Source organism: Ambystoma mexicanum, chromosome 4p (genome assembly GCF_040938575.1).
Source record: "Ambystoma mexicanum isolate Mex_15411 chromosome 4p, UKY_AmexF1_1, whole genome shotgun sequence".
NCBI classification, from domain to species: domain Eukaryota; kingdom Metazoa; phylum Chordata; class Amphibia; order Caudata; family Ambystomatidae; genus Ambystoma; species Ambystoma mexicanum.
This window is the reverse complement of record NC_090927.1, coordinates 911,289,406-911,314,404: the sequence shown is the minus strand read 5'-3', so window position 1 is coordinate 911,314,404 and position 24,999 is coordinate 911,289,406. Positions and strand designations below refer to the sequence as shown.

At 45.1% G+C, this 24,999-nt stretch overlaps 1 protein-coding gene across 3 annotated transcripts in view; it reads right to left on the bottom strand.

The window, feature by feature from the left end:
- LOC138453539 (gamma-aminobutyric acid receptor subunit rho-1) overlaps positions 1 to 24,999 on the bottom strand; it is a 720,362-nt gene that overhangs the window by 101,057 nt on the left and 594,306 nt on the right. For all 3 annotated transcript variants that reach the window (XM_069606507.1, XM_069606509.1, XM_069606508.1), the window contains 2 exons: positions 24,825 to 24,965; positions 3,061 to 3,213 (listed from right to left, as the gene is read on the bottom strand). In XM_069606507.1, the coding sequence (XP_069462608.1) occupies positions 3,061 to 3,213; positions 24,825 to 24,965 (294 nt within the window). The remainder of the gene's footprint in view (positions 1 to 3,060; positions 3,214 to 24,824; positions 24,966 to 24,999) is intronic.

Sequence of the window (24,999 nt, the reverse complement as noted above, 5' to 3'; positions counted from 1 at the left end):
GACTTCCCCGGTGCGGGCCGACCAACAGCAAAAGCATCCTCGCTCCTCCCTGGGCGCACCGCTGCGTCCATCTTAGCCCCCCTGTACTCTGCCAGTTCATAGGTGCGCCCTGTGTCCAGGATCTGTGTGAGCTTCAGGCCTGGCTCTCAAAGGACTTGTCTTCACAGCTTCCCTGATTTGCACCCTTGTATTAGTTGGTTATGTACCATCTCCTCTTCATTCACCCACCTGCAGGTGTCTCAGCCTTGCACAAAACTGGTCTAGGGACTCTTCGCCCTGTTGCTTCTCCGCACACATAACAAATCTATCGAAGTCCACATTCGCCATGGGGAGGAAGTGGTTTTGGAGGGCCTGTTTGACAGCATCGTAGGTGGTCACCTGAAGGTTTAGAGAGTCAGAAATCCTGTGTACTTCTGTGCCTGCAGAGTGGCCACTTTCGCATCGTCGTCTGTCTCCCCAGTGGCTCTGAAATGCATTTCAAGTTTTTTCACCCACAATAGCCATCTAGGCCCAAGTTTAGAGGGAGGGCCTGAGGTGTCGAATTCTGGCATTGGCGCCAGAGTACCTTGTTGCCTGCGTGGTATTGGCACAGGCGCACCATCCCCTATTCCTGCTCACCCATCCCAGCGATCTGTGTCGAGGCTCTGTTGAGGAAACACCCTTTCAGCTAGTAGGGTTCCTCCTGCACAATGTGTCCCCACTGACCGTCTTTCTTCTGGGTGAGATGACTGGGATCCAGCTGTACAGTGTGTAGACTCAGCCAGATTAGATAGCTTCTGTGCTTGCTAGCACGCTTGGGGTGCTTTTTGCACCATTAAATAATTGTAGCCACGGCCATTAGACTTCTAATGGCCATGGAGTCTCCAAAAATTGCTTTCAAATGAATCACAGACGGCGCACAAGCACCCTTTTGGGCCGCAACCGTTGTGATCGCTGAAGGCAAGATGGCCACCGGCTCTCTGCGTCAGATCTGTAGCCGCGCAGCGTGATGAAACACTTTCTCCGACTTCCAACCAAAGACTTCCGATCGAAGAACAGATGTCGCACTCACACACACACACGGTATCTCCTCGTCGCCAGTGTTACCGGGCGGATGTGCCCCAGGCCGCCCCACACGCATACGCACACATGCCGGTTAAGGAAACGCAGGACACATCTTGCTGGTATGGCGTCCCAATGGCAACTGCCGTCTTGGGACCTCGTTTATTAATCTATGCATGCGCAAGCCAGAACGAGGCTTGCGCATGCTCCGAACCACAGACTAGAAAGCAGCAGCTTCATTCTTCTAGCAGGCACCCTCTTCCACTATTAAGAAACATGGTGCTCATTTAAAATTGTTGCACTGTACAACAGAATAAAGAAAAGGCCAGAAAAGGTCAGAAACGTGGCTTGTATATGCATAATTTACCTATTCTTCGACATCGTTGATTTTCAAAAATAGATGCACTTAAAAAAGATATCTGGAATAATTAACTTGTTGTGGATGCGTTTTTAAAACCTAGTCGGTTTACACTTCAGTGACAAAAAGCACCATTTGTATTTCAATTGCAAGCCTAGAAACAAACTGACTGACGTACGTGACAGTGTGCATGTGTCAACTTCATCTTACATGGCTACCGGCATGGAAGAATAAGAGCTCAAAGAGCTCCCAGGAGGAGGAGTTAGGGTGAAGAGTGAAAGGTGATGTTTAATCAAAAAAATAGTTAATGAGTGTCTGTCTGGACATAACGGTGGACAATATCAGGCACCAATAGGAAGTATAGATAGCTCAAAATAAAGAGTGGCCTCTGCCTTCATGTATATGTAACAATGCCGTCTTGTAATTATAACAGGCCCATGGAATAAATAGATTTTTTGAAGCACTGTTTGAGGATTCTTAAGCTCAGACATCTTTGTGAAGGCAGTACACACCTGCCATCATGTTTAGAAGTACAAAGGTTAGTGCAGTTGGTGAATATCTTGCTTATTTACTTTGGAGATATAGCAGAAATATAAAATATGTCACACACCTCCACTTTATGTTTCTAGATACCACAAACAAGGTATCACTAGGGGTATTTGAAGATTGAGACTTTACACAAGTAGTCTTCCTAGTCCTGATGAAGGCCTTTGCCATAATCAACAAGAAGGGACACATGGCATGAAAGTGAACCCTGCAGCAAAAAGGCCGAAAAACAGAGGGTCAATATCCTTTTGAAGTTCCCTGATAGACAACATTTTCATGTCATAGACCATGTAACCCATGCCACGGCAGACTATAAAGATGATTTGTGGCAGGTCATGCAGACATATTAGCTGCAAACTGTTGAATTAAAAAATCCATTAACGGTATTGTCTTTGGACTAATGTTGGAAGTTCATGCATGAAAGGGGTTTCCTTCCGTTTTTTAACATTGTAATTGTTGTAGTGAGAATATATAATGTGTTGGTGTTCATTTTGATTTAAAGCACGTGGCACTAACCCCTAGGCGCTTCGGTATGAGATAGGTTGATAATTTTGTTGAAAGTCTTTTTTAAAAAAAGTATTTATCATGCCATATTGTAGAATAAAAAAGGCATTTTGATAAGACATTTGGATGTCTACGAATAAGGATCATTGATTGTGTTTTTCTTATATCCGTGTCTCGTATCCTTTCTGCTAACCTTTGAGAGTATCTTCACTAGATACAGATGTCAGGGTGGGGTTTCCTACTACTTTTTTAGATTTTACCTGCCAGTACCCCGATTTTTAGTATGACCCTTAAAGCGTGGGTGACCGTAAACAATATAGATATGTGAATGTATGCAGTCAGAAACATTCATCAGCCTTCACCTGAAATTAACACCTAAACCTCTGACACTTTTGCGGGTATTACCTAAATCTGAAAAACCTCAAAATGGTGGTGGTTCTGATTTTGGTTAAATACGTTTGCACAGGACTACTTGGAGTCTGTGATGTCAACTATACTCTGGTTAGCTTTTTGGAGACCTACATCAAATTGTAGAGGTGATGTGGAGGATTGGCATATGAACATAGTTGACCTAATGTTTACAAACCTTTGGAAAACCCATTTGTCCTTACCCAAAGGAACTCTGGCAGGCACTGCTCTCCGGTCAATCCAGAAGGACACCCAGGACAGCATGACCATCAGGGTGGCAGGAAAGTATGTCTGGAGCAAGAAGAAGAAGATGTGACGACGTAGCGTGAAGTTGATGTACAGACGGTTGTACCATCCTACAGAGAATGCAAGGAAAACAGAATCTAGTTTCAGAACATAAAATGCCAACTTCAAGATTGCATCTCCAGTAGTGTATATGCACGGACACCACAAAATACCACTTCCTGCACTGTAAATGTTTACAAAATAATATTTCAGTAAGCAACCAAATTTGTCAAAAAAGATGGGTGACTGCATGCACACCCCACCACTTACCTCCTCAAGAGATATTATTGGTACCACAGGCACAACTATTTGAATGTACTCACAACATTTGAGGGCCAAGCAGAATATATCTGTTTTCCCATGAGTCTTTGCTTTTTCAGTATTCTTGGAAGCTGCAGTCTTTTTTGCAGGTTTTTGTAGTCTATCTGGACCTTGGGAATTTCACTCTCTTGTGTTTTATATATTTCTTCTGGGAAAGAGATTACTTTTCACTGTTTAAGTTTTTTTTATTTTCCTTTTGTCTAACTGCCTGATTACCAGCTTGTAGATGCAATTTGAACAGACTGTCTATGCATGCCCCACATCAATCTGCTTGTTCAAGAGTTGCCTGGTTTAATTGAGGATGCTCATTAGTTCTGGGACTTTTTGTAGTTCAGCCAGCATTCCACAACAATCATGCTATGCCATCACACTACTCCAAACCTAAGCATGACACATTATTCATCACACCAAGATAAAGATCCAGCACCATTACACCAAACCCACCACCCACAGCCATCACAACCATTGCATTAGACAGCATCTATCTCGCCGCAAAAATGAAACCACAACATTGATACCACAGCCACCACATCACACGTCCACCATGCCACAACAATCAAACCACTATAATGATGCACCTGCTATCAAACTACAAATGTCACATCATGGCTATCACAGCACAGTGTACCGCACGTGACTTTCCATGAGACAGCTCAGCCCCCAACCCCACAGATTAGCTAGAAGTGTCACACACTCATTGGCATTGGTGATAGAGTAAGTAGGGCACCCAACCCAGAGGATCCTATGGAAAATGGCAAAGGGCTATTTGGTAGGCAACAGTCGTGTAAAGGTATCTGTGTACGCAATGCTCTTTTGTCCCGTAACTGTGTTGCATCACATTTCTTGTTGCTTGCATCAACTAGCACGTCTTGCAGGCTTAATCCTTGAGTTTGGCCAAGCTATTAAAAGGCAAATCAAGAGAATCTTAAGAGGGCCTTTATCACACCTCTGTTTATGAATTGCAGAGTCTGAGTGTTGTAGAGGTTCAGGCATCACTTGCCTATTCAAGAGTATGAGCATGCTGCCATTATTTGTATTTGTATTTATATTCATTGTCTTTATGTAGCGCTTGAATCCAAAGCGCTGTACATTATAACAACAAGGTACATAAAACAGTTTTTAACTGTAGAAGCAATTTACAAAACATGAATCAAACCAATAAAACATTAGGTAGAGCAATTAATCTGTGAGGGTAAGAGGGAGGGAGGGAGGGGGTGAGGATGGGAAAGGAGGAGGGAAAAGAAAGGGCATTAGGATGAAGAAGCAAGGAGGGTAAGGGAAAAAGGGGTGTTAGGGTGAGGTGCTTAGGGGGAGATGTGAAGGAAAAGAGATAGGTAGGTATGGAGCGGATAGAGGGAGGTAGGGAGTTCCAGTGCAGGGGAGCAGGGAGCTGAAAGGAGCGGAAGCGGGATGAGGCCCATGGGGAAGGGGGAACGGTGAGAAGGAAGAGATCAGCAGAACGAAGGGAATGGGAAGTGGTGTAGTAAGAGAGAAGAGTGGAGAGAACGAAGGGAACGGGAAGGCATTAGATCACCCATAGATATTTTATGCTGCATACATCAAATGATTTAGGTAACGGACAGGCATAGGTGGTGCTGAATGATCTTTGGTGATGAGGGCCCATCTTTTTCTTGAGTTTGTCAATTTTGTGAATACTATGATTGGTTTTTAAGATGTGTATATTTCTTGGCTTGAAATATCGTCTATATCTAATATTACCAATGATTGGATGGATAGGGACTTGAGTAAATATCTTTTGGGAGTTGTATGGGAATTGGAAGATCCTGCATTGATAAGCCATTTTTGGGTTACTAGTAGGAGCTCATGCTTTATGGGGTCACAACGTGGAAGGTTATGGCTTCACGTTTTTATGCCTCTCATTAACGTTACCCTCCATTTTCTTTCATTTGTATGGTGGCAATGAGGGGCGGACGATACTCGCATTTCCGCCGCCTCTTCCTCTCAGACAGCATTTGTGCCGGCATGCATTTTCATGCTGGCGCAAATGCAAAAGATGACTGTGGCGTCTCAGGCTTTATGCACCGGCATAAATCAGGCAGACCCTGTAGGAATCCATTGTACACACTGCCTGCCATGTGGCTTTCACAATTAAAAGTAAACGTTGCCTGGCACGTACGCATGTCTGGCAGCGTTTACTCACTTTGCACGGCATAGGGCAAACATGCAGGCAAAAGGCGGCACGCATACGTGTGTGCTGCCTTTTGCCCTGCACTTTTGCACTCTGCCGTGCAAACAATAACATTTGGCGGCAGGAGCCGTTTATGTTGCAGTGCAAACGTAAGAGCTCGCTACCGTCAAAATGAGCTCCTCAGTGTATAAACAGCTGTAGTTTTAAAGTTTTAAAATCCATAATGCGTGTGAATAATGTCACACCTGTGAATTATTCACTATTCAGTAATTCAGTTGAATTACATAATTCTTATGAATTAAATAACAAAACGTTTTTCAAACGTCCAAATTAAAGAAACATATCCCTAAACAGTAGTTAAAATATGCTGCAACCTAAATCCATTTCTTTGCTATTGTGACCAATCACGTGGATATCTTTTACAGGGCTTTGCAGTCCTCATCTCTATTTGTATTTTTGTGTTTGTGTTTGTTTTGCAAATCAAGCCAGGGAGCACTGAACTCTGTACAGGTTTGAGGGTTGAGCAAACTACAGATTTCATAACAGCAGCAGTAGGACATTTTACCCGTGGAGGGAGGTTTAACGGAAATGAGTCAAGATAATGAACAAATTAAGGAGCGCATCAAGAAAGTAGTTGGTAACCAGCTAATCAAGGGACAAAGTTGTCTTTGTGGTATGGGACATTCCTTAAAACAAATATGTGTTCGGTTCCTTGTAGAATGGCAACAGTATTGGAGCCTGTCTTGTGTGAGGTAGGATGTTATTCCAGATCATTTGGGTGTAGTTAGGGAACCCTTATCGTGCAGCTGTGTCCTTGAAACATTGTTATATCGTGGCCTTTTGGGTTGCCCTCTTGAAATAGTGAGTTTCTCTAATAAGTAATGTGGTGATCTGAAAGGCATTGTATCCTAAATAATGCAGCAGGTCTTGAATGGGGTTTAGGCCTTGGAGGCAGTCGATGCAAGTGTTTCAGAGTTGGTGAACTATGATTGTATTTCCTTAATATCATTAATATTCTGGTGGGTTTAACCTATGCAAGTAAAAATCTCTTCTACTTGCATTGCGAGGGTAGAAGAGAACATTTCAGTTACCAAGCCACACATGTCAGACCACCAACTACTGGCCACCACTGGAAGTTCCCCTCCAGATCAGCCCCACAAAGGAATGCAGTATGGGCATGCAAATTAGTTGAAACGCTTCCCTTTTCTCTCCATGCGAGAAACAGTTAATTGTTCTAAAAGGCCTGTACTATTTTATACATAGCTTTATCATCTTAAGGCCAACAGCTATCGGACATGCAACACCCAGCTACACACGTTTCACCCTACATGGGGATCATCGATGTGGTGCAGGTTGACATCATTGTGATAAGAGCAGGAGGAATCACCTATGAAGAAAGGACCACAACGATACTGTGAATACCCTGGTAGGAAACCATAATCCCTCACCTCCGTTATAAAAGCGGGGGTGGCCGCACACCGGCCACCCAGGCCGACACGGCTCTAATCCTAAAGGGAACTTTGATAGGTGGAGACAACCAACAGGATGGAAAATAAGGGACAAGTCCTGTGACCAAAACTACACCTGCCGCAGGGCAGGGGAAGTAGCAGAAATAAGCAGAAATAAGCGAAAAACACAAGCTACTGGGATCACACAAAAGAGAACTCCCATTACGCAACATGCCTGCCAATTAGGCGGTAAAAGTAGAGTACCAAAAACACTGGATAGCCATAGCGGTTGGGTGCAGAAACGCGAAGAAAAAGTGGTAAGAAAACGACAAATACTTTAAAACCATTATAACCGTACCTTAAAATTTCAAATTCCCACTTACTCAACATACAGAAACTCACACAACCACCTTTCTGCACAGCAATCCACACACGCTTCATTACAATGCAACAACAGACTAACAACACATAACCAGCCACAACAGCACATGGGAATTCTGGCACCGATCGAAAACCGTACTTAAACTCGGCAGCCAACAGGACATCACAACTCTCACTCCCCTATTCCCACTAGACACTATTATTCCCCCTCCCCCCTTCTGCAGGCTTGCTCTCTCTCTCCAGTCTCCTCTATTACTTTGGCCACCTTCTATAGCCCTACAGCCAGTCCACCCTCTTCCTCTCTGAATGGGCTGACCTGGCCACTTCTCTCCTCCCCAGGACCTTTCCGCAAACTCTGCGACTCCCTCTCTCTATCCATCCTACCCTCTGAGCCGAGTCACACTGCAGGCCACTCCTTGGATGCTCTCATCTCTACTGACTCTCTCTACCCCTCTTACTACAACACTCTCATGAATCGATCACTCTCTTCTCTCTTCCCACTTTACACTCTCGTTTCCTCTAGCATTGGCACTCCCCACACTGCCTTCCTTCTTCAAGGACACCCTTCCCATGATAGGTATGACAGTTGCTGCCTTTTCATCCTCCTTTTCTCCGCCCCCTAATCTGGAGTCTGGCTACCAGCCTGACACAGCCCCCTCTAACTTTCATCTCTCCATTTCCTGCACTCTTGACATCCTTGTCCTTAGGATGCGCATGAAGCCTCCCAAAAAGTACAATTCTTGGTACGACACTGATCTTGCTGCCCTCAAACGCAAGTATAGCGCAGCAGAATGGAAATGGGTGGCCTCAGGTGCACCCTCTGACAAACCGGCCCATCGTCTTCTCCAAAGGCAATATAGACTAAGCATCCGGTCCAAGCAATGAGTCCATATTCAAGCCTGCATCTCTGCAGCATCCAATAACACAGCCAAACCTTTCAAAGTGTGCAAGGAATTGGCAAACCCTTCTGCAGCCTCATCTTCCACTGCGCCCACCCAGGCCCTTTGCTCGGCACTGACAGCATATTTCACCAACAAAACCCTGGACATCCTTTCCTATCTCACTCCTTCACCCACACATGCACCAACTTCCTCTGAGCCCTCTTTGGCCTTTCACACTCTTCCCCCTCTCCATTTTCCTGCCTTTTTGCCCCTCATACCTAAGGAGGTCACTAGGCTAGTCTGGTCTATCCAAACAGGTGGATCCATGCCCCTCCAAAACTATCAAGGACAACATTGAGCAACAACACTCTAGCTCCAACCTTGGCGGACCTCTGCAACCTCTCTCTCTTGCCCATGGAGTTTTCCCCTCCTCTCTCAACCACTCTCTGGTGAGCCTACTACTCAAAAAACCTGCTGACCCGTCTATCCTGGCAAACTATTGCCCTATTTCTATCACTCCTTTCCTGGGCAAGCTATTGGAGAAGTTGGCTATCTCTCAGGTTACTCTCCACACTGAATGTGTTGGTTGTCTCCATGATCATCAGTCTGGCTTCAGAGCATCCAGAGGCACGGAAACTGCTCTCCTGAACACCCGTGAGGACCTGCTCTCATATCATGACTCCAACTCTCCCTCTGTCATCATTCTCCTTGACCTCTCCTCTGCATTCCACACAGTGAACCACAGCACCCTGATCAATCGTCTCCACGATACCCTTGGCATCACCGATCAGGCACTGGCATGGGTTACCTCCTTTCTCTCCGACCGTCCATCCCAGGTGGAACTAAGCCCCTTTCTCTCTGCTATCACTCTCTCTACTTGCGGGGTCCCTCAGGGCTCTAACCTATGCCCCTGGTTCTTCAATATGTACATGGCCGCCTTGAACCACTTGATCTCTTCCTTCACTTCCAACTTCCAGTGTTATGTGGATGACACACAGTTCTCCTTCAAGCTTCCCTCAGCTTCTTCTTCCTCCTCGCTCATTCATGACTGCCTGTCCGCAATTCAGTCCTGGTGTGCAGCTAACAACCTCTGCCTTAATGCCAGTAAGACTGAGATCATTCTCATTGGGACCCCTGCTCCTGTTTTCCCACACTCACTCTGTTCGGCCTCCCTTGGCCCTGCACCATCACCCACCAGTGAGGCAAAAAACCTGGGGGTCATCTTCGATTCCACTCTGTCCTTCTCACACATCTCAGATATATCAAACAGATATCACTACCAGCTGCACCTCCTCCGAGGTATCTTACCTTTTCTCACTTTCCCCCAGAGACTCATTGTCTCCAGAGCTCTTGTTCTCTCTAGACTTGACCGCTGCAACAGTCTCTTTCTCAATCTCCCTACTTCTACACTCAGACCTTTACAACTCATCCAGAACAGAACTGTGAGACTCATTCTTGGCCTCAAGCCCATGGACTGCATCTCACCTGCACGGAAATCCCTCCACTGGCTCCCTGTGACTGCAAGGATCAAGTACAAGACCCTCTGCATAGTTCACAAGGCTTTCTGGGGCTGGGGACTGCACTAATTACAACACACTCTTCCGAAATACACTCCCTCTAGAGCACTCGGCTCATCCACTTCTAACTCTCTGAGAGGGAGCCGTTTTTCCAAAAAGTTTTGGGGATAGATCCTTATCCTCTGCAGGGACCACCCTCTGGAACAATCTCCCTGCCTCTCTCTGCCTAGACCCGGATGTCCTGAAATTCCAGAAACTCCTCAAAACCTTTCTCTCTGCCTCTGCCTTCTCCCCCCCGCCCCTGCTAATTGGCGCTTTCCACCTGCTACCACCTCCTTCTGCTCAGCTTGCTGACTGGTCGCCTGGCCCACCTCAGAACCTTACAGGTCTCAGGCACCCACACCAGTCCCTGCACTTACCTCAGGGCCCAGCGCTACTTGCAGCAGTACGCACTTCCCTAAAAGACAACCCTCTGCACTAATCCCGGCCCTCCTGGACCAGGCACAATTCCCTTCAACCATCACTCGCACTTCCTGCCTGGCACTTACACGATTTGAATGCACCTTACCCAGTAAGTTTATTGTTTGTCTGTTCCTTGTCTCCCCTCCCCCCCTGCATTGTGTCAGTTGTTATGCTGTACACCCTCTACTACCGGTCCTGCACCCCACACTCCATAGTACCTGGTAATGCACTTGAATTAGCAGAAATGTCGTCAGGCCTAGTATGCTTATTATTATTGTATATCATTCTGAAATTGCCAAGGCCCTATGAATGATTGGATCTCATGTTCCCCTCCCGTCTTGGAGCACTTTGAAGCACTTATTTTGTGTATAAGCGGTTTATAAATAAACAACACAATACAATTGACACCCTCCTTTCAGATCCGCCAGAGCGCCTGGGGACGACAGCAGTGGCGACAGTGCGCGGTACGAATACCTTTAACATTAACATTCAGGCATGTTTACCAAACACCATCAATAATAACAACTGTCCTTCTACCTGTAATGTGAAGTGCACAATAGGCCACTAAAGTATACAAGTTACTAAATGCCACAGTGCCACCTAGTAGCCACCAATGAACTGCACCTTCAGATGAGAGCCACATAGCAATGTGTTATGGGTGTGCAAATGAACTGAACCACGTGTAGTTGATCACCATGTGAGACACTTGCAATCGTTTGGATGATCCTTCAAGTAGGGTGAAATGTGTTTCTGGCCGGTGGTTGCATCGCTGCAATCCGTCAACCTTGGGCTGATAAAGGTATATATAAATTGAAGTTGAATGGCCCTCCTTTTTTGACGATCTTCCCTTGGAATAGAAGGTAACTACCTAGTAGTAGGCCATGTGGATCTAGAATGGGCTTTTTCTACAAAGTGATGATCTCGCCAGATTGGCTGCTTCGGTGAAGGTGCCTTGGTGAGGGCTTCACCATGTTCATGAGGAGGGCTTTGTTTTTGCGCTGGTGGATGAGCTGATGCCATCTTTATATGTGCCTGGCTTGAGGAGGGAGAGGAGGTTAGAAGGATTATGATTGGAGGGATATTTCAAATGAGGTACTGGTGTATGTATGGCGTATGAGGGAGGGTTCAGGGTGCCATTATGATTTCAATGAATTGTCAGATTGTTTGCATTTTTTAGATGAAAACTTGGTTGCTTGTTTTGCATTGTAGCATTTTTTTGCGCTCTGTTCATTTACAAATATGGGGTCATAAGACCAAATTGCTACGAGTATAACAACAAGGATATGTTTGTTTAAAAAATGCAAAACCATGCAATATAACTGTACCAACGAACGAAAGAAAGAAGAAAAGCGGGGATAGTGGTTGCCAGGGGGATTAGAAAGGAAAAAAACAATTAACAAACAAGGCATGCTTATTTGATTTAAAAGTCAATATAAACAGGAAGACAGATGTTGATTAGACACAGTGGGACACAGGTTATTAAAAGGATTATTTGTGCATAATGTAATCTGTTTTTCAGCGCCAAGGGTGTGTGGCACTATATAAGAAATATGTATTATTTGCATTTTATGCTTGGAGACAGAAAAAGAAGATCTTTTGTCAAAGTAAAGAAAGTGTTGATTTGGGATTTAGTTCTTTGGTGCAATTCAGTACAGTATCAGAAAGAGTTGAGGTTCTATTGATGTTACTGCTGTGTTGTCGGATAGTGCTAATTTTTTAGATGAATGCTTAATTACCTGTTTTGTATATATAAGTATGGCAAGCATGACTAAATGGAGATCGTGTTTTGTGCCATGACTCTAAATCTGTATGGTCCAAAGGTTTAGCCTATGTGTTCTGATTATCGCCCTGAGGGGTGAGCCCTGGAAATGGGGAGGTGGGTTGTTTGGGGGTTAATCAAACCCTCAAATGGTTGGGGGTGTAACCTTTGCACATCTTTTCTGCGTCCCAAGCCATGTTGAAGAGCTAAGTTTGAGGCAAAAAAAATAAATATGGTCACGGAGACAGAGGCACTGGTTTTGCCTGACTACAGCAGTTGCCTGACCTTTGTCTAGCGTCGATGTGCCCTATATGAACACATGACTGGCCTGTCAGTGGAGGTCAGTTTCAGTAGAGGCCAATGGGAGAGCGAGAGAACAGGGTCTAAGGGGTCCTAATGTGGGTTGGGCATGCAACACTGGCTACTTTGCAGTTCATGTCAGAGGTTTCAGGTCATAAGAATTCTAGGGTCCCCAGCCAATTGTTGGGATGCCATGTCAAAGGGTATAAATGAACATTGTTGGTCCCCCGGAACCTTGTCTTTGCAGGACCAAAATGTTTAACCTTGTCGTTGAGGACTCAATGCTTAGGTCTGCAGAACCGGTAGTTCTGGGGTCAACCCACACCAAGGCGGCGGCTGACGCATTGATGGGGAATCATCTGCCAGTAAAAGGGATTTCAGAAATAGGTCCCTTGGTTGAGGTGTGTTATCCTATACACGAGTGACATGAATCATAAGCATATACTACTACACAGAGATCAATGGTATAATATTATTAGCATTAATACAGTCGTTAAATTCATGAAGTAATACACAAGCAAATATCTTAGATGTAGGGTCCAATAGCTAATATGCGATTCCTTTGATCGCAACGCGACCCCTCCTATACACATGTACACAGGGATAATAATACTGCTCAGCCAAGTTCGTGGGATAGTACTACTCTGATTTATTGAGATAAACAGAAGATGTAACAGTCTACTCCACCATGTGGCATTAAGTTTAATCAGAGCATTGCCCAAACCATCCGGACCTGGTGCATGCATATTTTCGAATAACTTGACGATGCCAATGATTGATTCAACATCAACATAAGCCGGTCTGATAGCACAGCGAGTCGAGCGCTCGCTTTGACATTCGTGCAGAGCCTGCTAACACAGGTTTGAATCCCAGCAGGGCCAAACTCAGCCTTTCATCCTTCTGAGGTCGATAAATGAGCACCACACACTGTGGGTAATAATAAGCAGCGCTCAGATGCCTGAGGGTTCGTAGCGCTATATAAATGCAAAATTATTATAAAATTATTATTACCTGCAAAGATCCATCTATCGGTTAAGTTTAATGGATCCTCAAATGTGCGCCATAGTCCTAGGGTCTCCTGAATGTGCCTAGTCCAATTGGATTTAGGTGCCTCCCATGAGGCCTTTGTCTGCCAATTTAGAGTTGTCCAATTTCCAAGAAACGACAGCTATCATTCTGCTGAACAACTAATATCAGTGAGCTCCATTGGCCATGAATTTACGATCTACGGTACTCTCTCAACCACTGTCGGAAGGAGGACTTCACAAGCCTATTGGTCACGCTACACTTATCCCTGTCTGAAACATTCTGACGGATCCAATGCAGCTCTCACCTGAGAGACTGTTTGGCATTGTGTATGTGTTTGCTATATTGATACTTATGCCTAGAAATAGCATATGTGTTATGTAGTACAGCTTTACGTGGTCTGGAATTAATAAGCAGAGAGACCTCATTATGAGCTTACCGGCACCGTTGTTTCTGGACCAGCACACTACAACTCTGCGGGGTGGCTGCACTCCCACCCAGCACGTCTGACCTGCCGGGCGGGACGGCACTCTCCTGCAGTTTTCACGGAAGCACCGGCACCGTTAACAAATGGTGCCGGTGCTTCCGTGGTCCCCATTCCCCTATGGGAATGGGGATTTACAATTTTCCGCACCTGACTTTCCAGTCCGCCGGGGTTGTAATCCCCTGGTGTCACCAGGAAGTCAGGCGCCAGTAAATATTTACAGGTCTGGCGGCAACCCGTCGGTATCACCGGCATGGTCACCGCCAGATCTGTAATGAGGCCCAATGACTTCACAGTATCTATTCAAAAACGTTTTCGAATTATCACCCTACCAATTTTAATTTCCCATGAATGGATGCAACAGTAGTAACAATCTGTGCAAGTTCTACATCCTGGCACAGGAAAGCCCACAGTCCACTACTAATGGATTGAGGCATTAAGTAGGGAAGAGCGTAGTTGGCTCTGGCCACATTTTCAGTGTTCCATTTAAGTCTGTTCTGACTATTGCTAAGTCTATTGCTAAGTCTGACTGTTACCAGAGATTGAAACTGCATGAGCCCAGCAATGCCAATCAGAGCACACAGAGGATAAGGGTTGCTCTGTTCACAGGGTATGCTACGTAAGTCGGTGTTTGCAGAGAAGAGTGGGCGTGTCATGAAAATGTAGTCTATCGTGCTAGTGCTTTTACTAAAGACTCTAGTGTAGTTGCCTGGATCATCCCCCTTGCAGCGCCCATTGTGTTAGTTCTAAAAGGTTCATAATGAGGGAATGTAGCTTGCATAGTGTGGCGAAGTGCCAATGCCTGCAATTGAATGGAACAGAGTTGCAAGGAAAGCAGACTCTGTTTGAGGGATTTTAACTTCCCTGTCATTAATCACCTGACAATAGCCACGGCACTACATGTAAGAGGAGGGAGTGAGTGTAACAGAAGAGCAGGAAGAGGGGTCGCGCTTCAGCATTGGACACATATGGGAAGATGTGTACAGCTGGAGCGATGCCAGGATACTGAGGATCAATACGCTCACAGGAAGGAATACAACGCCCTCTGTTGCCAAATGTTTGACACAGATCTAGCATACAAGAGCAAGGATGAGGGACCTATCACAGGTGCCAGACACTGGGAAGGAACAGAGCAGGGGGGAGAGCCCAAAAATAAAGTGCGCTGAACCTCAGAGTATTTAGGAAAGACAGACATTGAGACATGTGTAGCAGACACCAAATATCCTGAAGGAACAAAGCTGGTGAGAAGGTCTGAAGGTGAGAGGCAAGCGTGGTGGGACACAGGCTTGGTCAAGAAGCTGGATACGGAGAAGCGCTTGCTAGATATCAGAAGCCGTGAAGGACCAGAGCTTGTGAGAAGACTCAAGAGCGAGAAGCATGCAAATGACACCAAACACCATGAATAGGCAACACCGGAGAGAGGATCAAAGCACGGCAGTCAGGTGAGTAACTGCAGGAGTTGAGGGAGTAACAATGTTATACTGCGGGGCTTGGAGGCAAAGTCCTTTAGCGGTATTATGAAAAGACTTTACCAATGAAATGCTGCATTCTGGAAGACGGAATACAAGCCCAACGTGGAAACGAAGTAAGAGAATGAGACAGGGAAACACTTCATTTGGGGAGACAGAATACAATCCCAAAGCGTGACAAGCTACAAGAGCAAAAGCAAGGAAAACAATAAATTCAGGGAGCCAAGAGTACAACCCCAAGTAAGAAAAAGAAACCAAATGAACATTCGTATTCTGTGAATCAAAGAGAAATCCCATGCAGGGCATGAGAGCTTAAGAGCTACCCCTGACAGCCTGACAGCCTGCCATTCTGGTAATAAATCCTGAAAAACATCCTTTTTGTTTCCCAATACTTCCTGTGTGCTGGCATGCCACATCCCGTGCTGGGGGTGGAATTCACAGGGCCTGGCTTAAAGCCCCACTTTTTTCCCAGCATTTCCTTTTCTCCCTCCAATTACTGAAAAATGCAGACAAACATGTTTCTAGTCACATCAAGACCCTAACAAGCAGTTAGGGAGAGCAGAAGAGTTTGAATGATGAAACAAAGTTTGAACATTGGGACTCGAAAGGTTGCTAAACACCTGACCCACGCTGTCCAGAGAAATCTCATGTACGTTCTAGATCCAGAGCTAACAAAAGCACTGTCTCATTTGGAAACCAGCTACAATGTTAACCCCTTCAACCATTAAAGCTGACTATGGAAATACTAATACAAACTTCGAAGAGGGGCAGCAGCAACTATGGGGCGCCATGAAGTTATATGGGAGACGGATACCTGCTCCGGAAAAACAAAAACTCAGGTAGTGGAGCTATTTCCTTCTTAAGGGTACAGCCAAATGTACACGCATCTGTATTACAAAAATATACAAAAGAAGAAGGCGTGGCTGACCAGAGGAAAGATGGAGCAGGTCTATCACTCTGCTTTTAATTGGAGACATGCAGCTTACTTATCAGACCTCATTGGTGATACTGGTTATCCCAAATGATAGCAGGCTATCTTGGAAAGGTTAGAACAGGATACAAAGTCATATCGGCAGATATTTTGGCTAATAAAACACTCAGGCAGATGTATTTACACATTCAAGATCAAGGCACAAGGGCTACCCAGCTCTGCTCCCGCCAAGGTGTTAAATACTATCCTTTTGCAACAGTCCTTGCCCTTAAAGATACAGTTGTGGGTGACTCGGAACCACCAGTCCAGTTGGCATTGCAGTACATGACATGTGAGATAACCATCCCATTCAATAATAAATCAAAGGTTCAAGCTTTTAGCCAAAAGACATAATTGGTCCCCACACAGAAAAACCTCCAGGAAAAGAGAAGTGCGGAAAAGCATTGGCCAAAGGCAGTAAAACAAAATCCCTGCAGTGCGGTAAATTGATTCATATAGTATATTGCTGTCATATAAATACATAGAAGAGCCCATGAATATAGGCTTCACTGGTCTGGGCTGCAAGCTCAGGAGGCAACAAACATTACTCAGACCTGGTATGCAGTCATCCTTGATAAGGAATTCGTCAGGCATGCATGGAATCAAAAGAACTTAACAAATTGTCCTCAGAAATGCCTGCGACTGGAACTACCTCCCATAGAAGAAGGCAGAATGTCTAAAATGCATTTTCGGACAAGAACTGCGAAGATTAATACCTGTTAAGCTCACCTGGTATCCACGGGGACGCCACCCAGCTGTAGGGACACTGGTATCCTTCTCTGCGGTTCCCAGGTGTGGCCAGCGGGGAAGTTCTGCCTGTAATTTAGGAGGGCTAGGTTCAAGACTGGCCAACTGGGGTAATCAGCCCCCCACAACCCCGAATGCCTTCAGCCCCTCTGGAGCTTCTCCTCACCGTATTGTTAATTCAGGTGTGCTCGCCGTCCTGCTTTCTTGGCAGGGGCGCGCTGTCCTCTGTGGGCGGATGCGATCTAGTTACTTCACTGATGCCAGCTCGTTTAGAGTCTTTCAGGTAGGTCTTATTGCTGTTGTATATTGTTGTTATTCTTGCATGCCTTTCTTGGTTTAATAAATGTCTCTTTCTCTTCCTTAGGTGTGCGGAAGTCCACGTCTTGCTTTTGCTAACCTGTTGTCTTTTCCTTCCCATAGGTTGCAGTGTTCACCCAGAATGTGGAATTCTGAGACAGTGCTGGTCGAGGGGCGACTTGCTAGGTAAACCTTTCAGCAAAGTTTGTTGTGTTGTGAAGTCTCTAATATCTGGTTTCTTTCCTCTTTGCAGGTCCGACGGTCCGGGAGGCGTGCTGATCCTAGGAAGCTGTTTGCAGGAGCTGTGGGCAGCTAACGATGAGATTACAGGTAAGCTGCTGCTGCTAACCAAGTTCCCTTTGTCTCCTAACAGGTGCTGTCTTTCCGAGGTTTGCCAGCAGAGCTGGACACAGTGAACGTCACGTTGCAAAATTGCAAAGTAATGCGAAGCGTGTTATTCAAGTCGGGTGTGGTTTAAATAGCTTCAAGAATGTAGTCCAGGTAAAGTAGTTCCTAGGCTACCACACCCAACATAGCTTGGTTCCAAGGAGCCAAGCTATGTGGATGCCTCCATATTGGCTGGCACTTGAAATAAAGTAGTTTCCTAAACACAAGTCTTTATTAAGTATGAGCCTGGCGCAAAAGGCGCCAGGACCGGCCCCAAGAGGGCCTAGGCAATGGATGCCTACGTTTGTTGGAGACCCGAGCCAAGACCCCTCCTGGCCCATGGGCTTGCCAGAGGGGTTTCTGGATGTGGGTCGTGACAATACCTTCAAGGGGAAGCCTACAGTACATACATAGAGTGCAAGAATCCTGTTAGATTCCGGCTGGCAGTAGATAGACTGCCATAATGCATGCATTGGTTAAGCCACATGAGTACGACCAGAGGAAACTAATAAGAAAAGTATTTGGTTATGGGGACTGAAAAGCCCATCTCAGAGTTAGCGTACATTGCAGAGTCACTGAAATAGCATGGACATCATTGATAATGACTGAGACCCACTGAAGCCCAAGACACAGCCAAGAATTTGCATTTGACTTGAGAGCTCTCAGGACATGGTCTGTGGTGCAAGATGTTTAGAGGATGAACCTCATTGCTGTTGGTGGCTGTCCAAGTCACATCTGGCAAGCAAGAGAGAGTACAAGTGGCTCAGGTGTCAGACACTGGGAAGGAATGGAGCTGGTGAAAGGGCCCCAGAACGAGAGGCGCCTGATAGGGACCATATGTTATTTGGACATGCAGTCAGTGAGGAGGTCTGACAGCAGGAAGCGTGTACTAGGTGCAGTAAAGAGACATAGCCGGTGAGAAGGCCCGAGTCCTGAGGAGGTCTGACAGCAGGAAGCGTCTACTAGGTGCAGTAAAGAGACATAGCCGGTGAGAAGGCCAGAGTCTCATGTCCATGTGCAAGGTGCCTGGATTCCTGGAGGACAGAGGGAGTTGAAGGGGGATGAGTGTACGAGGCATCAGAAGAACAGAGAGAAGACCCGAGAGCGTGAAGCATGTGAGTAAGACTGCATGTTGTGAAGAGGTAACCGTGAGGAGAGTCTCAGAGCATGGGAGACTAGGGATAGAGTCCAAGTGTTCAGATCGGAGAAACATTACACCGTGGGACTTGAAGGCAAAGTCACTTGGCATTACTAGGAGAAAGCCGTCAACAGCGAAACGCTGCATTCTGGAAGGAGTACAAGACAAAAGCTTAACCAAAGTAAGAGCAGGAATAGAAAGTGAGGCACTGCTTTCTGGGAGCTGTATTTCAATCACAAAATGTCGCAAAAGCAAGAGAAGGAAAGCCAGTTCTACATTGCACTATCCCAAAGCGTAAACTAAGTAAGAAAAAGAAACCAAGTGAAAATCAACATTCTGAGAAACAGAAAAACCCTAGGGCAAAGACGAGAATTGAAGGTACATTGAACCAATACTCAAAAATTATAATTCTTGTAATAAATCATTAGAAACGCAATTTTATTTACTGTGACTTCTTTTGTGGTGGTGTACCACGATAGCTAATCTCTGTTGGTGAATTGCTATGCTTTTATTTTATTTCTCAAACAAAATGCCTTTTCAACAGAATGTAGCTTTCATGCCCTGCATGGAGGGCGGACACCGCCTTTAACGGCCCGCGAGCTGGAGATAAGGCAGGCCTAAGGGAAGCGAGGCCTAAGCTCAGACTGTGGGCCGTTCAAGGCTGTGTCCACCTGACAGGTAGGGCATGAAAGCCATTTGCACCCCAGGATTGGCCCTTGGTTCAAATGGCTTTCACAAGTGTTCATTGAGAGATCCGCGCTGCTGTGCATCCGATCTCCTGATGTAAAGTGAAAGTCCCTTTTCCATGTCTATGGTGGCAGATGGAGGAGCTCCCAACCGGCGCGCGAAGTAAGTGGAGGGGTTGGGGACGGGAAGCAGGACATTTTGGAGCGGGGCAACAGGGAGAATATCCCTGTTGCCCCACTGCCCATGCAATGGGGAAAAAAACAATAAACACCACCAGGGCAATGGCCTTGGGTGGCTTGGACAGCGGCAGTGATTGTGTAATCTCGCCCGCTGTTCCAGCCACCTGATTGGCTGTGCGCCATTCCACGGGTGCGAATTGTATTAATGAAATATGATTTTTACACTGCTGAAGTAGAGGCGTTTTGCAATGCAGGCAACCTAAACTTTATTGTAACAAACGTTTTGTTGAGCATTTCATCTATTCTGAAATGATATTCCTTATTAAATCTATTATGACACATCTATGAGAAACAAGGACTCAGCCTTTGTTAGGTGCACAACATGCACAGTCAAATAACATGTTCACTGCGGGCACCGCTCAAACATGCCTAAAATTCGCTACTATCCATGTGTATTGCATGTGTGGTTTACACATATTGCCTGGCAAGTGGGAATGCCCTTTGTGCACAACGGTTATAGACCTAGCAAGATATGCAGGCAAAACCCTTTGTGCATGTGTACGCAGGCACGTATAACATGCATGCATATGTGATACATATGAAGACAGCAGGCCTCTAGAAGAGAGTTTGTTCCGTGGTACACACAGTGCATTATCTATGTTCCCTTAGCACACTTGCTCCAATCCCTCCCCTACTCGCACCTGCTGCCTTCATCACCATCATCTGGAGATTGTGCATGTCCGAGAGACATGCTATCCTTCTGGGTCTTCTGTTGTACCCATTCCCTGCTTCCAGCTGTTTCCTTCCCTTGCCACCTCGGTATGCAACAACCAGCTGACATTGATGGTATGCCTAGCACCCAGCAATACGTTTGATCAGCCTATGCCTTCATGCATAATACTTCTGCACAAATCGCATTCTTCCTCCAGTAAATACAACAATATAAATACAATCAGTCTGAGGACTGAGTTGTCGAATCGTAGACAACCAGTCTTAACCCATGCATCAGAATTCAAATCTAACAGGAAGTTGTGTGCATTATTCACTCTGCTATTGGAACAGAAATGCATTTAAATCTAAAGGAGGCAGTGATTTATCAATTTGGAAATCTGATATCGGTGGAACACATTTACACCATCTTCTCACTTCTGTGTTGGCTAAGAAGGCGTCTCAAAGCAAATGGCCAGGACCTATGGTTGCATGGACTTTTGAGTTTCAGGTTGTTGTTCAGCACAGTCGTTACAAACCTATAAAACACAGTATAAAAATCCACAGATTGAAAACAACTATATGCATATATAATGTCTAGGATCTTCGAAGTTGTACAAACATAATGACAAGATTCTAGATAACATCTGCAAATTGCCTTTAAGAATATAAACATAATGAAAAGTAATATCATGCTTTAGCTACTCTGAAGGTTGCCCAAGAGTTTAACAAAGCAGCCTACTTCACACATGGACGTCATTTCACCAAAATGCCTGGGGTAGTGGAAGTGACATCACAGGACCCTTGACCTATGATGACAACACAGGAAGTGATGTCATTTGACCCCACCCCAAAGTGACATCACGAGAAGCTATGGAACACGACCTTTCATTCCTTGACAAAACACGAAGTAGCATCACAAGGCATTGTTCCTAAGTACACTATCAAAAATATGGTTATGATACCACTGTAATGTGATATATATTTCGTATAAAAATGGATCCCCATATGTATCATTAATATCAGTGTGCATAGGCCCATGTTACCAAATTACTGTGAATGCAAGCAGACGTCCAAGGCCAAATGATAATGATGTGTTATTACATAGTACTTACACGCTTTATATTGAACAAATATACTTACAATATCACCTAACCTGTGTTGGTACTCATTTATCAACCTCAGAAAGATAAAAGGCTGAGTTGGCCTTGTTGGGATTCAACCTGCAGGTCACATGAAACCTGCAACCTGCAGATCACACACATATCGCAGCAGCGAGCGCTTAACCCACTGAGCTATCTTACCTGCTATAGTAAAATGAGCAATTACATGTCTGAATGTTCTCAAAGTGAGAAAGCAAATTGCACTCTGTAATGATACCATTAAACTGGTAACTGAGAGAACAGCAGGTCAGTTCATCTGCAGGTCTGGTGCAAAGTTGGCCACATGTCAAGCCTGCATGGATCTTCTTTTCAGGCTTCAGAGATTGGCAAAATACATACCATTGGAAAGGTTTGTGTATTAAAGAATTCAGACTACCACAGGGAAAGCAGCACACTCACACAGCATCCCGTATTCTGGGCACTTGTTAACTCATGCATACAAACAAACATCCTGAACAGCATGCCATAGAACAAAGCATTCATTTTGGCACAATGAAATCAAGGGCCACTTTATGTGCTATGGTCAAACATTTCTGCACTGTACACAAGCTTTTAGGCACCAGGGTTTTGTCAACTGACCAAGGACACCGAGATGGAATGCCTTGTGCTGATCTTAACGGAGACAATGGCAGAAAAAAAACATACTATAAGTGCAACTTGCGAAGAGCAAAATACATAATCCGAAATGTATGCTTTTTCTACTCTAAATGCTTTTTGTAAATGTTCATCTGACTTGTGAATTTGAGGTGTTTAAGAACAGACTAAATTAGTGGCTCACCCCTGAAGTGTGTCTAAAATAAACCTTTAATGAGTCTAACAATTATTGACTAGAATTCCAGAAAGACAAATTATGTATTATTCCTATTCTTTCTTATTTAGGGTCACAGCTGAACGTGTTACACTTGTGGAACCCCCTATTTTTTTAAGAGCCCTGAACAAGAACGTCAGATACCTCAGAAACAAAGAGCCACATGGCGCTGCCAGAGCCCAGGAGCTTAAATTAAAAAAAGAAAAAGTGGTAGCAAGGGAGACCAGACGGGTAGAAGGAGACCTCAGGGGTCGCAGGTGCGACCCCTGGCGACCCCCCAAATGATGTTGCTGCACCTATAGGGCCATGATCCATGCAAGTCGTTTTGCTGATGCAAGCAGTAGTTAAGATGAACTTGGGGAGTGAATGGCCGCTGCAGCTAATATCACTGTAGCTCCAAGGAGCTCCTTCATGACTGGCTTATGCCATCCTGGGCTGATATCTCCGTATCACCCCAGCTGTTTGCTCCCCGCCCCCTGGTATTGATTCCTTTGGCATCTGCTTCCCTCACTATGGGCCTCCCCCTATGATGTGTAAAGAGCTCTGTAACATCACAAAGATAGTTTAGTGCTCAGCAAATACCCTCATAAAAATAGTACTAATAATAATATTACAAGTGTAACAGAGTCTCAAGTGTTAAAACATCACATCCACAAGAGGCCACTATCTGAAAGTGAGTGTAGCGAGATGCAACACCCACATCCTGAACTGGGGTGTCATGAATTCCAAGTAGGGCTTTAACCCCCAAAACTCCTTGACTTTGAGGAACTGGAACACAGCTGGGGGACCTTCCTAGAGAGATTTGACTTAGTCCCAGTGCCTGGAAGTCTCACAACCAAGGGACGATTGAAAAACCAATGGGAAAGGATGCACCAAAAGTTAGTAACATGACCAAGGCAACCATCTTACATATGAGGGCAAGCCAATGCATGCAATGGTCCCACACAAAGGGAACACTGAGGAAACCAACAGTTCCAGACAAAATCAAGACGTTTCACTTTTAAGAGTACGAAGGTCACAGATATCCGCAACGTTATAAGAGGTCAAATGTACTGAACAGTTGAGGAAGGTGTGTATTTCTTCTTATTGTTTTTTTAAAAAAATCAACAGCAGACCAGTGCATGGCAACACCGAACTCGTGGATTTAAATTGCTCAAATGTCTTTTACTCTCAGGCACTAGGACTATGCACACCCTTGTTTACGCTGCTTTTTTTGGATAGGACGCTAACTGTACTAGATCTATCTATTTATAAACCTTGTGTGATTTCTGGCGGAGTAAAGGCCCAATCAAGGAAAGGACAGTAACGGGTCTGGGGAGTTGCAGGCACAGTGACTGGAGTACATTTTCGATGGAGAGTTTTCTTGCCAATTGAAGGATTCACTGCTTTCATGCAAAGCAAATGGTCAAACATTTTGGCTGAATGAGAGGTCTGTTCCCTCGAAAGCATGTCTGGCCCACTTACTGAACTCCTCGGTGGAAATCCCAGTTGACCAGTTACGTTACAAAGGCCTTGTACTGGGTATAACTGTTGCTGCATATGGGGTTTTTGACATTGAACTACATACGCCCAGTGAAGTAAACTCGGGCAAGTCTATTGGTTAAATGAAAATATAAACAAAGCCAAAACTAGACCCCTGAATATTCTTCTCAGATGAAAATGAAGTCTACAAGATTTTTTCTGTTGCAATCCAGGGTTACATGTGATTTCATCGAATGAAAAAACGACTCATGATATTTTAACAAATACTTTTTTTTGTAATACTTTCCCCCCAACCCCAAAAACCACTATTCCCACTCCCAACCCCATTTTTAGTTTTTTTTCCAAAATTAGTTATTTTGGTATTAGTTGTTTTTCATTCTTTGAAATTTCATTAGTTGTTTTCTATTCGATACATAATCACTGCTACCGCAATCCAGTAGTGTTCGTGGTCTAAATAGAATGAACCAGGAAGCCGAAGTCACAAAAGGCTGTGCACAGAAGCACGACGTGCTATGGGTCAGGCTTCTAGGTTCACTCTATTCAGATTGTGAACGGATGGGGCTGGAGTCTGCAGCAGCTATGGGAGCTTGGGGGGGAGGGGCATGGGGGAAGATTAGCAGAGATGAGGTACGGTGGAAGACCATGCAAAAGGGAAGGGAGAGTTTCAGTAACAAAAGGCAGATGCAGCCATTGTCTTCTGGAATCTGCAAGGTTGACCTTTTGTTACCGACGTACGACCATAGACCTATCCGGTAGTTGCCCAAAAACCAATATGCCGGCAACTGCATCCAACAGAAGCCACTGGTAGCTGGTCAGCTGTAATACCCGCCCGGGCTCCAACCATTCCAGCGTAGCCCGGCTCAGGCTGCAACCGTCATTCTTCAGTACCGATAGTAAAAATGCCTTTAAGCGAATTCACCTGTACTGCTGTAAAAGGCAAGTCTTGTCGTGGTGTGAAACGCCTGGATAAGGAACTGAGATAATGATATCCTCTCATCTGTCTTTAGTGAGTCGTTGCCATTCTTCCAGTACAGCATGAGGTCATCTTCCGTGTAGGCATCTGGGGAGGCAAAGGAAATCAATCAGAAGACCTT